This window comes from Odocoileus virginianus, chromosome 16 (assembly GCF_023699985.2).
Source record: "Odocoileus virginianus isolate 20LAN1187 ecotype Illinois chromosome 16, Ovbor_1.2, whole genome shotgun sequence".
NCBI lineage: Eukaryota > Metazoa > Chordata > Mammalia > Artiodactyla > Cervidae > Odocoileus > Odocoileus virginianus.
The window spans coordinates 2,611,178-2,624,348 of NC_069689.1; the positions used below are offsets into that span (position 1 = coordinate 2,611,178).

General features: G+C 37.6%; 1 protein-coding gene across 6 annotated transcripts in view; it reads left to right on the forward strand.

Annotated features, from left to right (window-relative positions):
* The window catches only part of SCAPER (S-phase cyclin A associated protein in the ER), a 400,938-nt gene that overhangs the window by 54,805 nt on the left and 332,962 nt on the right, over positions 1-13,171 (forward strand). For 5 of the 6 annotated variants that reach the window (XM_020886983.2, XM_020886986.2, XM_020886987.2 and 2 more), the window contains one exon: positions 2,319-2,516. In XM_020886983.2, the coding sequence (XP_020742642.2) occupies positions 2,319-2,516 (198 nt within the window). Of the gene's footprint in view, positions 1-2,318; positions 2,517-7,717; positions 8,311-13,171 lie in introns of those variants that run through there. The other variant, XM_020886989.2, reaches the window with a different exon arrangement.

The following is a 13,171-nucleotide window of genomic DNA, read 5'->3' on the forward strand; positions in this document are numbered from 1 at the left end:
GGAAGCGGCTGTAGCGTGCAGGGAGCTTAGCGTGGTGCTCTGTGACGACCTAGAGGGGCGGGGTAGGGAGCAGGAGGGAGCCTCAGCAGCAAGGGCATATATACACACTTAGAGCTGGTTCACGTTGTTATTAGCGGAAACCAACACAGTACTGTCAACCTGTTGTTGTTTAGTTGCTAAGTTGCTTTACAACCCCATGGACTGTAGCCCTTCCAGGCTTCACTGTTCATGGGATTTCTCAGGCAGAGAAACACTGGAGCAGGTTGCCATTTCCTTCTCCAGGGTGTCTTCCCAACCCAGGGATCAAACCTGCATCTCCTGTTTGGCAGGCTGATTCTTTACTACTGAGCCACCAGGGAAAGCATAAAGCAATTATCCTGCAATTAAAAAAAGCCCTTCATAAAATAAATGTGCAAATATATAGTATTGCTATTTTTGTCAAACTTAACTTTCAGATTTGCATAGTACATTGCCCTTCAGATGGAATTACCTAGATGTGATTTGTTCCTTTCTAGAGTCTTTCTTAATAGAAGTCTCACACAGAGCAATCACAGAGAATAGAAACATCTTAACCTGAAAGCAGTTTTGCCTATTATGCATTTTAAGAAAGGTTGGTTAAAGTATTTGAATAATATACATATGTACATGATAGGGTAGATACATAAACGGGTAAAGATGGGTTAGAATATTTTTGAGAATTTCATATGATTAGTATCTGAATTCACAGGAAGCTACTTGTGCTTCACTGATTATTCTAGAAAAAGTTTGTGATGGAGGTATAATTCAGGAAAATTCAAGTGAATTTTAAGGTTGTGTGAAATATATAGAGAGAAATGAGGTGGTCTGGAATATCTGGTAAAGGACTGTTAGCACAGGGCCTTGGGGTGCAGTGTAACGGGAAGTCAGTGGTGTAATGCAGAGCTCTAACTGGAAGATGGTCTCCTGTGGCTCTGTGATCTTGGACAAACCAGTCTCCAAATCTCAGTTTTCTAAGCTGTAAAGTGCAGCTAATAATACATACTTTAAAATTTGTAAAAGGGGATATTTACTATCATAATTAAATCATTACTACTAGAGGGGGAAAGTACTTGGAGAGCCATTAAGGCAAAGGTTTTGTGGGTTGTTGATGATTACTTTAAATTTTATTGCTTGAGTGTTGAGAATCTGGGCCTGGATTAGGACTGTCAGATAAAATATTTACTAATTTTTATTTGCTGTGTCTGACAGCCTTCATCTGGATGAGGGACTGTGGAGGGAGGATGCGCAGCTCCATATCAGCCTCTTAAGTGTGTGTGTCTTTGTGTGTGTAAATGTTTGGTTTGCTTGCCTTTGGTAATGAAGATTCTGTATAAGCCAAAGGCTGGCTATAAAAGAGTTTTGACGTATAGAAACCACTGTTACTTTGAAGGCCAAAGCATAAAACAACACTGAAGCCTATTAGCTTCTGCTTTGGGTGTTCTTCACTCTGGGACTCTTATATGAAGAAGGGAAAACAGACAAGCTAATAGGAATGGTTTACACACACACAGGACAACCCAAAGAAACTTGGGATTGTTTGCTGCTCTAACTGTGGTACAAGTATTTATTTACTTATCAGTTTAAGTAGCCACAGAGAGAAAAGCAACTCGTTTGTACTTCTCGTGAGAAGGTTCAAGTCTTCCTATAAGCTGCATAATCATGTTTGTGGTGGAATGATTCTTTGGTAGTCTATAAAAGTATAGAATATAATCTTGTATTTCCAAAGTCCGCCTGTACTACCGAGGAAAGACTGGGTCATATGAATGCCGTAGTTACTTTATTTGGTGAATCTGCTCTGCAGCTGATGCTTGGTTTTATTCATCAGTATTCTTTTCTAGTAAATTGTTTTGTGTTTGTATGTTGATTTTTACTTTTAGTGGAAAAATGGTTTAAGATAAAGTTAAGTAACTGAATATAAGTAGAGACTATGTCATTTCTAAATGAAAAGAATATATGCCAGCAACTTCACAATGATGAAATGGTTATCTATTATTTGTTAATGTATTTAAATGTGCCATACATGTATTTTAGTAAACCAGAAGCCCTTTTAGTGCTCTTTTTTGACCAAGAGTCTATTCATCATTAAAATCATCCTAATTTTCAATGAGACATGTAATTGATATTACAAACCTGCTGGTTTTATTTAAAATGAGAAGCTTTGTTTTGGTGAATGCAGTGTGATGTAAGGTGAAAAGAAGGACATCATGTTTTTAAGTATTTATGTTGAAAAATGTGATTTATAAAAAAATCTAGTTCCTGGAGACATCAAAAAAATTTTTTTTCATGTTTTATTTCCTCAGAACACTACAGTAGACTGTAAAATGACGTCATCTACAACTGGAGATAAACATTTTGATAAAAGTCCCACTAAAACAAGACACCCTCGGAAAGTTGATCTAAGAGCTCGATACTGGGCGTTTCTTTTTGACAACCTTCGCCGGGCAGTAGATGAAATCTACGTGACTTGTGAATCAGATCAGAGTGTGGTGGAATGTAAGGTAAGGTTTGCTTTAAGTTTTTGTAATCCATTTGATGTCAGATTGACCAGTTTTTGCTCTATCTAACTTGATTATTTACCTCTGTATACAGTCCTTCAGTATTAACTATAATCTCCATGCTATACCCTACATCCTCAAAACGTACTCATCTTAAAACTGAAAGTCTGTACCCTTTACCAGCATCTCCCTATTTCCCCTATCACTGTTCTACAGTTGGCTTCTGTGAATGCACCAGGTTTTTCTTTGTTTTGATTAAGATTACCCTTGTTGTTGTTTGTGTTACCTAATTGTGTACTTTTATGTTCTGTGCAAGATTTGGTAGAAAATTATCTTGATATATAGTCCTAGGCGAGAAATTAAAGGATAGGTACACACACACACACACACAATTTATTTAAAGATCTCTCTTGGCTGCATTCTCCATTGGTACTGTAGGTGGCATTAGTGAGATTTTCACATTCTTTGGTTTCATGTTTAATGTCTTTAATTGGACATTGCCCCTTTTCTATTGAGATACTTGTCACTCTCCTCATCAGCTTTGGTGAGGGGAAAGTGAGATTGATGGCTAACCAAACACCTCTGGGTGGGATTGGGATGTCGTTGTAAGGTGTGTTTTCTAATTTTAGATAACCTTGTGTTTGTAATAGGATGTTAAACAGACACATAGCATAATCTGTCTCTGAAAATTCACTAGAAAGCCTGGCCTTTTAGTAGATACAAACTATATGCTGTATTTATACCAAATAAAATTATTTTGAGAAAAATCAGGATGATACATCTTCATAGAAAGATTACAGAAGCAGCTTCTGTTTCTACAGTGAACTTGGTTAAAAATCCTGGAATTCATTATTTAACCTTTGAAATACATGAAGAATCAAAGCAAAGTTATATGTTGAAACAATAGCTGTGTTTCCTGTAAAATTGGAAGCCGTCAAAATATGTTTTAGACTAACTTAAAAATATGACTCAACAGAAACAGGTTTCAGAATGAACAGTGATTGAAATCATCCAAGTTTATGCTTTGTTTGTCACAATTAATATTGTTAACTATCAGCATGTAAAACTTTTTTTATGTTTTAAGAAAAATATTTTTAAGGAAAATCATATTGTTGGGGTGTAGTCTCCACTCCTTGTTTTCCATTTCAATCTGTGGGGAACTGGATGTGTGGCTCTGGGGTACTGGGGGCCCCGTGGAATATAGAGACTGGTATCTGCATCTCCCTTAGAGATTTCATAGCATAACAAGCTTGCTGGAGTAGCTCATGCCAGCTGGGCTTAGAGGGACTTCAGGGCAGTAAGCTTTCTTTGGAAGGCGTTAGGATGGGACTTGTCCCTGATCGAGTAAAGAGGACCCCTAGTGCATCTGATGATTTCTGTGAGGGAAGGATTTTAGACATTGGCGAGGTTGTTGGAGTAATAGGGACTTCCTGTGAGGACACTTGGTTAGGTGTCAGTGGAATATACCAAAGTCTGATGGAGTTGAGGCAGATCTTGCTTTGGGCAAGGGAGCCAGGGTGAACCTGACCACTGCCTAGAGAACCACGAATGCTCCCTGTGCAGAAATTACCATGTACTGCAGGAGAATAGTAGGGACTACTCACTTCACATTGTTCCAGAGAAGGATTAGGGACTCATCTCTGCCTGGCAGCACTTGACTCTGTTGTTGGTCAGCATCATCTTAGTCTGATGGGCTAATGGGCTGATGACTGATTGAAGACGCATCACTAATATCTGGTAAGTGGAATATTGCTCTGTTCCCACAACTGCCACTTATGGCAGGGACGTAAGTTTGTGAATGTAGGATAGTGTTAAGGGGTACAGAGGAGGAAGAGAGGAAAGACTCCATGAAAATAAGCCATGTTTTTCCCCACCACAGGCATCTGATAAAGGCCATCAAATTCTCACTTGTGCTAGGTTGTCAGACAACAATAAGCAGGTTGTCTGAAGATAGGATTTAAAAATCAAACTTTGATAATTGAATGTGACTGAAAAATTGTGGATTTCACTGAGCATACTCAGCAGGTTTAGGATTCAACTGAGTAGCTAGTTATTTGTGGAAAAAGATAAAAGTATTCTATGTTTATATCTCAATAGTTGAGACTTATTTCAACAAGTTAAGTCAGGATCAAAATGAGATGTGAGAAAATGCTTAGAAAAGTATAACATACTACAAAAAGAAAATAAATTTTATAGTTAGATGAAAGAAGTCACAGATGAAGATAGGGGAATATAGATCCAGGACAGAGAAGAATCATTGTAGAAACAGGAAGTATATAAGAAAATAGGAATGTCCCAGAGGCCATGGAAGAAGTAGGAGTGGTACATAGGTTAAGAGTGACTGCAGTTGAGAGAAAGCTTCGCATTCAAGAGGGATAAGAACACATGGGATCAAGGCAGAAACTTGTGATAAGAATTTGAAATTCCATTTGAGGGGTTCTTTGCCCTTTTATATTTTCAAGAAGTAGAAGGTGTGGTGTTGGAAGAGGGTGGAAAGATCTGAAATAACTGATGGAGAATGAAAGGGCAGACTTTTAGAAGCCACAGGGTTGCCTAGAAACCTTGGAGGTCACAGTTGAGACTGGAAATTCTTCTCTTTCTTGTATGTTCAGTTTTCCTGATTAGAGTCTTCTCCTATCAGAGCTCCTGTGAAAGTCTTATTAAAGTCCCTCCGTGTTGGTCAGCCCAGTGGGTGTTTTTCAGTCCCTCCCTTGAGCTCTGAGTAGCGTTTCACACTGTGACCACGCCCCTGACAGCACTCTCTCCTTTGGCTTTTATAGAACCACCACTGCTAGTTTTCTTCCTTCTTTGTTGGTTGCTGCCTCTGCTTCCTTTTGTTGGCTTTTCCTTCTCCACCTTACCTTTAGCTTTCGGGAATTCATTAAGGCTTGTCTTATTCTCACTATTAGTTTCTCCCTCTGCGTTGTCTCCATGCCATGGCTTAATTTATTGTTGATTTCCTGATGATTTCTTAAATTTATATCTCTAGCCTATACCTTTCTTCTGATTTTCAGACTTGTATATCCAGCTAGCCTAGTTGGCATATCCACTTGGATATTTCATAAGCATGTCAAACTGATGTATATAGAAACAAGTTCATGATGACTCCCTCTACCCTAAACCTGGAGATATATTTTTCTTCCCTGAATTGGCAGGGAGTCCCTCCATCTTCCTCCCTTCACCTCACACTAGCCACTGTCCAGTGAATGGACCTCTTTGAGTTCAGTTCAGTTCAGTTCCTCAGTTGTGTCTGACTCTTGGCGACCCAATGGACTGCAGCACACCAGGGTTCCCTGTCCGTCACCAACTCCTGGAGCTTACTCAAACTCATGTCTATTGAGTTGGTGATGCCATCCAACCATCTCATTCTCTGTTGTCCCCTTCTCCTCCTGCCTTCAACCTTTCCCAGCATCAGGGTCTTTTCATATGAGTCAGTTCTTTGCATCAGGTGGCCAAAGTATTGAAGTTTCAGCTTCAGCATCAGTCCTTCCAATGAATATTCAGGACTGATTTTCTTTAGGATGGACTGGTTTTATCTCCTTTCTCCCTAAGGGACTCTCAAGAGTTTTCTCCAGCACCACAGTTCAAAAGCATCAATTCTTCGGTGCTCAGTTTTCTTTATAGTCCAGCTCTCACATCCATACTGGAAAACCCATAGCTTTGACTAGATGGACCTTTGTTGGCAAAGTAATGTCTCTGCTTTTTAATACTCTTTGAATATTAGCTCCTAAATCTTTCCAATCTGTCCACTTCTCTTATTCTCTACTGCTACCATTCTAGTCCAAGCTGCCATTATATTAGTAAAGTCCCTGGATCACAATTGAAATCTTTTAGCAGGACTCCCTGCATCCTTCCAATCCATTCTCTATACAATAGGCAAACTGATACTTAAAAAAAATAACAAATATGAGCTATGATTTCTTTGATTATAGCTCCTCAAAAGTTTCCCTTTGCTCTGTGCATTAAAATCTCCAGCATGACCTTCAAATCTTGAGTGAGTTGATTTGTGTAAACCTCATTTCACACCACTCTTTTCTCCTCCCTTCTGCCTCATTTAAACCAGCCTTCTTTCTATTACTCAAACATGCCAGGTACTCGCAAGTCTTCAGACCTTCCCACATTCTGATTTTTTTGCCAAGATACTTCTCCTCACTCTTCTTGCCCAGCACCTCTTCACCTCCCCCATCCCTTTTACCTAACTCCCATTCCTAGTATAGGTTTCAATTTAAGTGTCACTTTCTCAGGGGAGCTTATCATGTTTCAGACTAAATCAGGTTCCCTGCTAATATAGAGTTCACACTCAGTGTCTGCATGGGATTGGTTCCAAGACACCTCTCCTACCCTTGCCATGTGGATACCAATATCCACGGATGCTCATGCCCCTTTTATAAAATGATGTAATACATTCAGCCCTGGATATCCATGGGTTCTTCTTGGGCACCTATGGCCTGACTATACTCTCATAGCATATTTTCTCTAGAAACATTTTATCACAGTTGAACTATATAGTTGTTTATTTTGTTGTTTTCATATCTGCCTCCCTTACTAGACATTAAGCTCCCAGAAGACAGAAACCACACTGTCTTGAAACTGGAACTGGAACACAGTAAATACTCTGTAAATAGATGTTAAATGTCTTTGTGAAGCAATGAGGCTACATACATTGTTGGGGTAAAGACACATCTACACAGTTATGTGATTCCCCTCTACCCTGACTGAATACTTACTAGCATTCAGATACTTGCTAAAAATGCCCAAAGATGGTGGGTAGATGAATTAATTATGGGTTGGTATTTTTTAGGCAGATTCAGTGGAATTTCATTAAGTAAAGGATTGAAGAGGTTAAGGGAATAGTTGGAGTAGTGGACCATGGAACTGAAGTTTCATGGGAAAAGAAATGGCTATCACAGAGGCCTGATAAATGTGGAGAAAGTAAAGAAGTTAAGTATTTGCAAATATCCTTTGGACAAGATAGGAGTAGGTAGAGTGGATTCTCTATAGATAAAAATTGATGTTTATATTTTTAAAATTACTATTTACAACTGTAAATTATTAGCTTGTTTTTTTAATGTCCTTGAACTCTCAGGCACTGAAATATTTTAGTTTCCCACTACTATTGCAATTTCTTCAATATCTCTTTGAATTTCTGGGAATTTTTGTTTTACTCATTTTACTGTCTTCTTATTAATTATATGTGTTGTATTTTTTCAATTTAATTTAATTTTAAACTTTTTATTTTATATTGGAACATAGTCAATTAGCAAGGGAATGCTCAAAATCCTTCAAGCCAGGTTTTAACAGTACATGAACTGAGAACTTCCAGGAATACAAGCTGGATTTAGAAAAAACAGAGGAACCAGAGATCAAATTGCCAACGTGTGCTGGATCGTAGCAAAAGCAAGGGGGTTCCAGAAAAGCATCTCCTCCTGCTTCACTGACTGCGCCAAAGCCTTTGACTGTGTGGATCACAACAAACTGGAAAATTCTTAAAGAGATGGGAATACCAGACCACCTTACCTGCCTTCTGAAAAACCTGTATGGAGGTCAAGAAGCAACAGTTAGAACCGGACATGGAACAACAGACTGGTTCAAAGTTGGGAAAGGAGTACATCAAAGCTGTATATTATCACCCTGCTTATTTAACTTATATGCAGAGTACATCATGCGAAATGCCAGCCTGATTGAAGCTCAAGCTGGAATCAGGATTGCTGGGAGAAACCAGCATAAACTCAGATATCCAGATGACATCACCCTAATGGCAGAAAGCAAAGATGAACTGAAGAGCCACTTAATGAAGGTAGAGAGGAAAGTGAAAATCTGGTTTAAAACTCAGCATTCAGAAAACAAAGGTCATGCCATCCGGTCCCATCACTTCATGGCAAATAGATGGGGAAAAAATGGAAACAGTGACAGACTTTATTTTTCTGGGCTCCAAAATCACTGCAGATGCTGACTGCAGCCACGAAATTAAAAGATGCTTGCTTCTTGGAAGAATAACTATGACAATCCTAGACAGCATATTAAAAAGCAGAAACATGACTTTGTCGACAGAGGTTCATATAGTCAAAGCTATGGTTTTTCCATTAGTCATGTATGGATATGAGAGTTGTACCATAAGAAAAGCTGGATGCCGAAGAATTGATGCTTTCGAATTGTGGTGCTGGAGAATACTCTTGAAAGTTCCTTGGACTGCACAATCAAACCAGTCAATCCCAAAGGAAATCAACCCTGAATATTCATTGCAAAGACTGATGCTGATGCTGAAGCTCCAATACTTTGGCCATCTGATGTGAAGAGCCAGCTCACTGGAAAAGACCCTGATGCTGGGAAAAGTTGAAGACAGGAGAAGGGGACAGTAGAGGATGAGATGGTTTGATGATGTCATCGACTTGATGGACTTGAGTTTGAGCAATCTCAGGGAGATAGTGAAGGACACGGAAGCCTGGTGCGTTGCAGTCTATGGGGTCGCAAAGAGTCAGACACGATTGAACAGCAACAACAATGTTGATTTTGAGCATTATAATAATTTTTTGGAGCATTTTTGTCTACTTATGCTTAGTCACAATAGGTCTCTCAGTTTTCATAATGGGAAATAGCATAATAACATCTAGTCCAGAAACTTCCAAATGAGTTGAGATTAAAAATTCGTTAGTCACTGAAGCAACATATTTGTATGACTGCCCAGGCAACTGCAAATTTTATTTATCCAAAAAGATTCTGGTAAGGTTTAAATTATAGGAGAATGCTTTTCATTAGCAGATTTTCATTTGGTAGGCTTTTATTTGTTGAATCTATTTTGTATGTCTTCTTTTTCCAGCTTGCTTATATTGAGAATTACAGGGAGGTATTGGAAAGAGGTGAATGATAAAGGAATGAAGATAACTGGCTGAATACTATTATTAGACAGCTTTGAAAGTGATTTACTTGCCATTTTGCTTTCAGACGATTTCTTTTTTAAACATTAGATTAGCAGTTTTAAAAAAATAATGCTTTTTAGAACTTGTTTCACTTTTTGTAAAGCATTTTCTTTTCATAAGAGCCCCTTCGTCCCTGACTTCTCATGTGATGGTTATTTCCACTTTTTCATCATCACAGAGGTGCACCACTGTACTCTTCCTGCAGCTGAGTTGGAGGGCTCTATTGATGTCTGGGCCCAGGGGTCTGCGCACCTAGTATTGTGTGTCAGGAGACAAAGGGATGGCGCCAACCATCCTGCTGTGCGCCAGCAACTAGAATTAGTTACAAACCAATCGAATTCGTTGCAGCCAATTGGTAAACTAATTGGTAATTTTAGCTGTACATCTATATGTAGTTATCTGAATGCCTATAACATTACTTTCAGAGCCACTTTTGTTCTGTTTCATCCTGCTTAACAAAATAGCCTTCATAGCTTTAAGGAGAAAGATGTGCATCAGTGACTGTGAGGCTGCTCCAGCTGCTTGTCTTGTTTGTATTCCCTTGTTCGTAAAACATGACTCAGGTTACAGCTGCATGGTACCACTCTGATCATTTCTGATAACGGTGAGCTAAACATTCCTTAAAATAGGTTGTTTAAGCCACCAAATGTACTTTCTCTGTGCCAACTTGTATCAGAAATATAGCTGCTTATATTCTTGCCTTTTAGAGGGTTTCTTCTTTTTTTCTTTCAGTGAAAAGGGAAATTAGTAGAAAACTTTCAAAGGAAATTATTCTGAATTAAATCTTTCTGTGCCCTAAAGAAGGTTGCTTAAGTTAATGAATTTAATTAAAGAATTTGAATTGTATTAGTAACATTGAGAAAAGGAAGTCAACTAAATTTTTACAATTTTCCTTTTCCTGATCATAGAAAACTTTCATTACCAGTGATTTGGCAATAAGATTACCTTAGAAAGAAAATAAACAGTACTTCTGTGTCAGGAGAGTCTTTTAAAGTAGAATATAACTTTTATGACTAAAGTGAGGTTGGTACTATATTTCATTTATGAATAACTTGGCATATATTTTTTAGTCTTGGGTCTGATTTCCAAAGTGTACCTGTATGTTTAAAAATAAAACATTTGTAAGTGAAAAGTGTTTTTGAGGTCTTTGAGGCCCACTGATACTAAACCCAGTCCAGTACTTTATTATGGAAAAGTAATATATTTTTAAAACAAATAACCATTTTTATAGCTGGCTGTCATTTTCTGATAGTCATATTCTGGGAGAATTGGAAAGTTGCCTTGTATAGTAAAGTGAGACTGGCATGTCTTTACAGTAAGATGAGAGTAGTATGATACTGGTAAAGTGAATACACTTTAAGTTCTTTGTCATATGCATTTAAATGGCAACTATGGCCAATTAAGCAGTGTCTGCACATAGCTAAACTTGACATCAATTCCCTTTTGTCAGACATGGAGTGGATCTTAGTGGTTTATGCTTTTAAATCTTGTGTAAAATTTTCATTGCCACTCTCGTGTAAAACTAGTCAGACTAGTGCTAAGAAAAAAGTCTTTGCGAGATGAGTAGAGTGTAGTGTCACAGTAATGGGATTTTGGATTTTCTAAAGAGGAAAATTAGAGTGCAGATAAACTGAATTAGAAGTGATTCCTGTGAAATCCAGTCAGTTTGAAATGTATTTTGTTATTGGAGGCTTAGTGTCAGTGCAAATGCTGTATTTGATAAACAGAATGCAGGTAACCCATATTATGGAAACTGGTTTTACATCATGCATAATTATAATGGCCTTTGATATATTCAGCTTTGTATCATTTGCCTTAGAAATGCTGGTAAAATTTTAGACATTTACTTTTCCAAATATATTTCTTTTTAAACTGATGATTTCACATATATGTTAGCAGAATTAAAGATTATTTAAAAGACTAACCATTATTATTATTTTTTGAATTTGACTTCAGAAAGCTTCAGTTTAGTAGTAAATATAAAAAGTGTTGATGAAAAACACTGGAGGGAAGCATGCTGTTGATATGGATTTGGTAGTAACTTTTTTCATTCCTATCTTTTCTTCCTTTTATTTTTCTTGCTGCTGGTACAGAACATCTTGGAGGTATGACTTAGTAGAAAGAGCAGTGGGCCAGGAGTCAATGCAGTGGGGCTTGGGTTCTGTGCTGTGTTCACAACCAGATCATTAAACTCGGTGTTATCTTGAAAGTGAAGTGACTGACTATAGACTGTGTGACTTCTTCATTCATTAGATAATCCTCTGAAATTTACTCATTATTTAACATCTTTTGTCACTAATAGTTTTATTTATTCAGCCCATTCTTTAGAATAAAAATTTCTAAACAAGACTGGAGAGGGTAGAAATTTCCTTTAAGAGGGATTGTAAATTATAATTAATTTCTGTCAGAAAGTACCACTGATAAATGTTACATTGGACATCTGAGGGAATAATCTTCTGTTTAATTCACTCAGGCTAAAGAGCAGCATTTGCTAGCATGCTGTCAATGTTTCAAATCACTGAATACCTCTCTCTTGTGGTTTGAATTTCATTGATTCAGTGTTTTGACACATAGTGGGTTTCTAACAAATTTGATTTTGGTGAGTAAATCATAGAATCTTAGAACTGTTAGTAATGTTGTCTAATCCACCTACCCATTATACAGTTACCCTTGACCATATTCCCTCTGGTAACTAATTCTTTTTTTGAGACAGCTCTGGCAGGTGAAAATCTGTCATTTTCACTGAGCATTGTTTGTTCTATAACTTGTATTTATGTGGAAATAATATAATCCCTTTTATGACAACCTGTCTTATGTGAAGATGTCTATCATACCATCCCATTAGTCTTTAAGCCTAGTCATCCAATTCTTACTGTAGTTCCTACTATGATGTGATGTTAAAATCTTCCTTATTATCACACTTGGTTTATTGTGTTCTACTTTATCTATCTATCCTCCTTAAATTGTGCTTACCATGGCTTAGTGGCTAGCAAGTAGCTAGCAACAGAATTAGACTCTAGCTGATTAAATAGAAAAATTAATTCTTTGAGAGGATAGGCCACAGATTTGATACTAAAACCCATGAATCAGGGTTAGAAAATAGGCAGAAACCAGGGAGGCTTTGCAGAGAAACATCTGGCTAGGATGTATTGCTCTTTTTTTTAAAATACTACCATTTCCTCTTTATCTTTGCCTTGCTTGCTTGAGATTCGGAGTCCCAGGCAAGTGAGTCTGATTGGTTAAGTTCCAATCATACTACTGTGCTTAACTGTCAAGTAATAGAGAGCAGGAGGATCTTCTCCTTTTATGTCTGTGTAAAAACCCAATTCCCCAAACTAGAAAGAGAGTGGAAATTCTAGTTAGCAGTAAAAGAATGTTTCATACAGACAGAAAACCCACAGAGGAAGTGGTCTCGTTTTACCTTATGCTGATCAGACCCCAGCCTTTTCATAGTTGCTATTATAATTGTATTATTGAAGTGTGAGGCCATATTCACTTTTTCCTCTGGCTTAGCAAACTATTTACTCAACTTGAGTTTAGTGTCAAGTAAAATTACAGTCTTTTTTATATGTGTCATGTGTTTTTAAAACCAACCTCTGTCTAATATTTTACTTGTACAGTTAGTTACTGGATCAAAGGGTAGAATCAGAAACTTATCATTTAAAAAATCTCATCTTTTTAGATTTGCCACATTACTATAGTTTGTCCATGCTGCCCAATAGAAATATAACATAAGCCCCA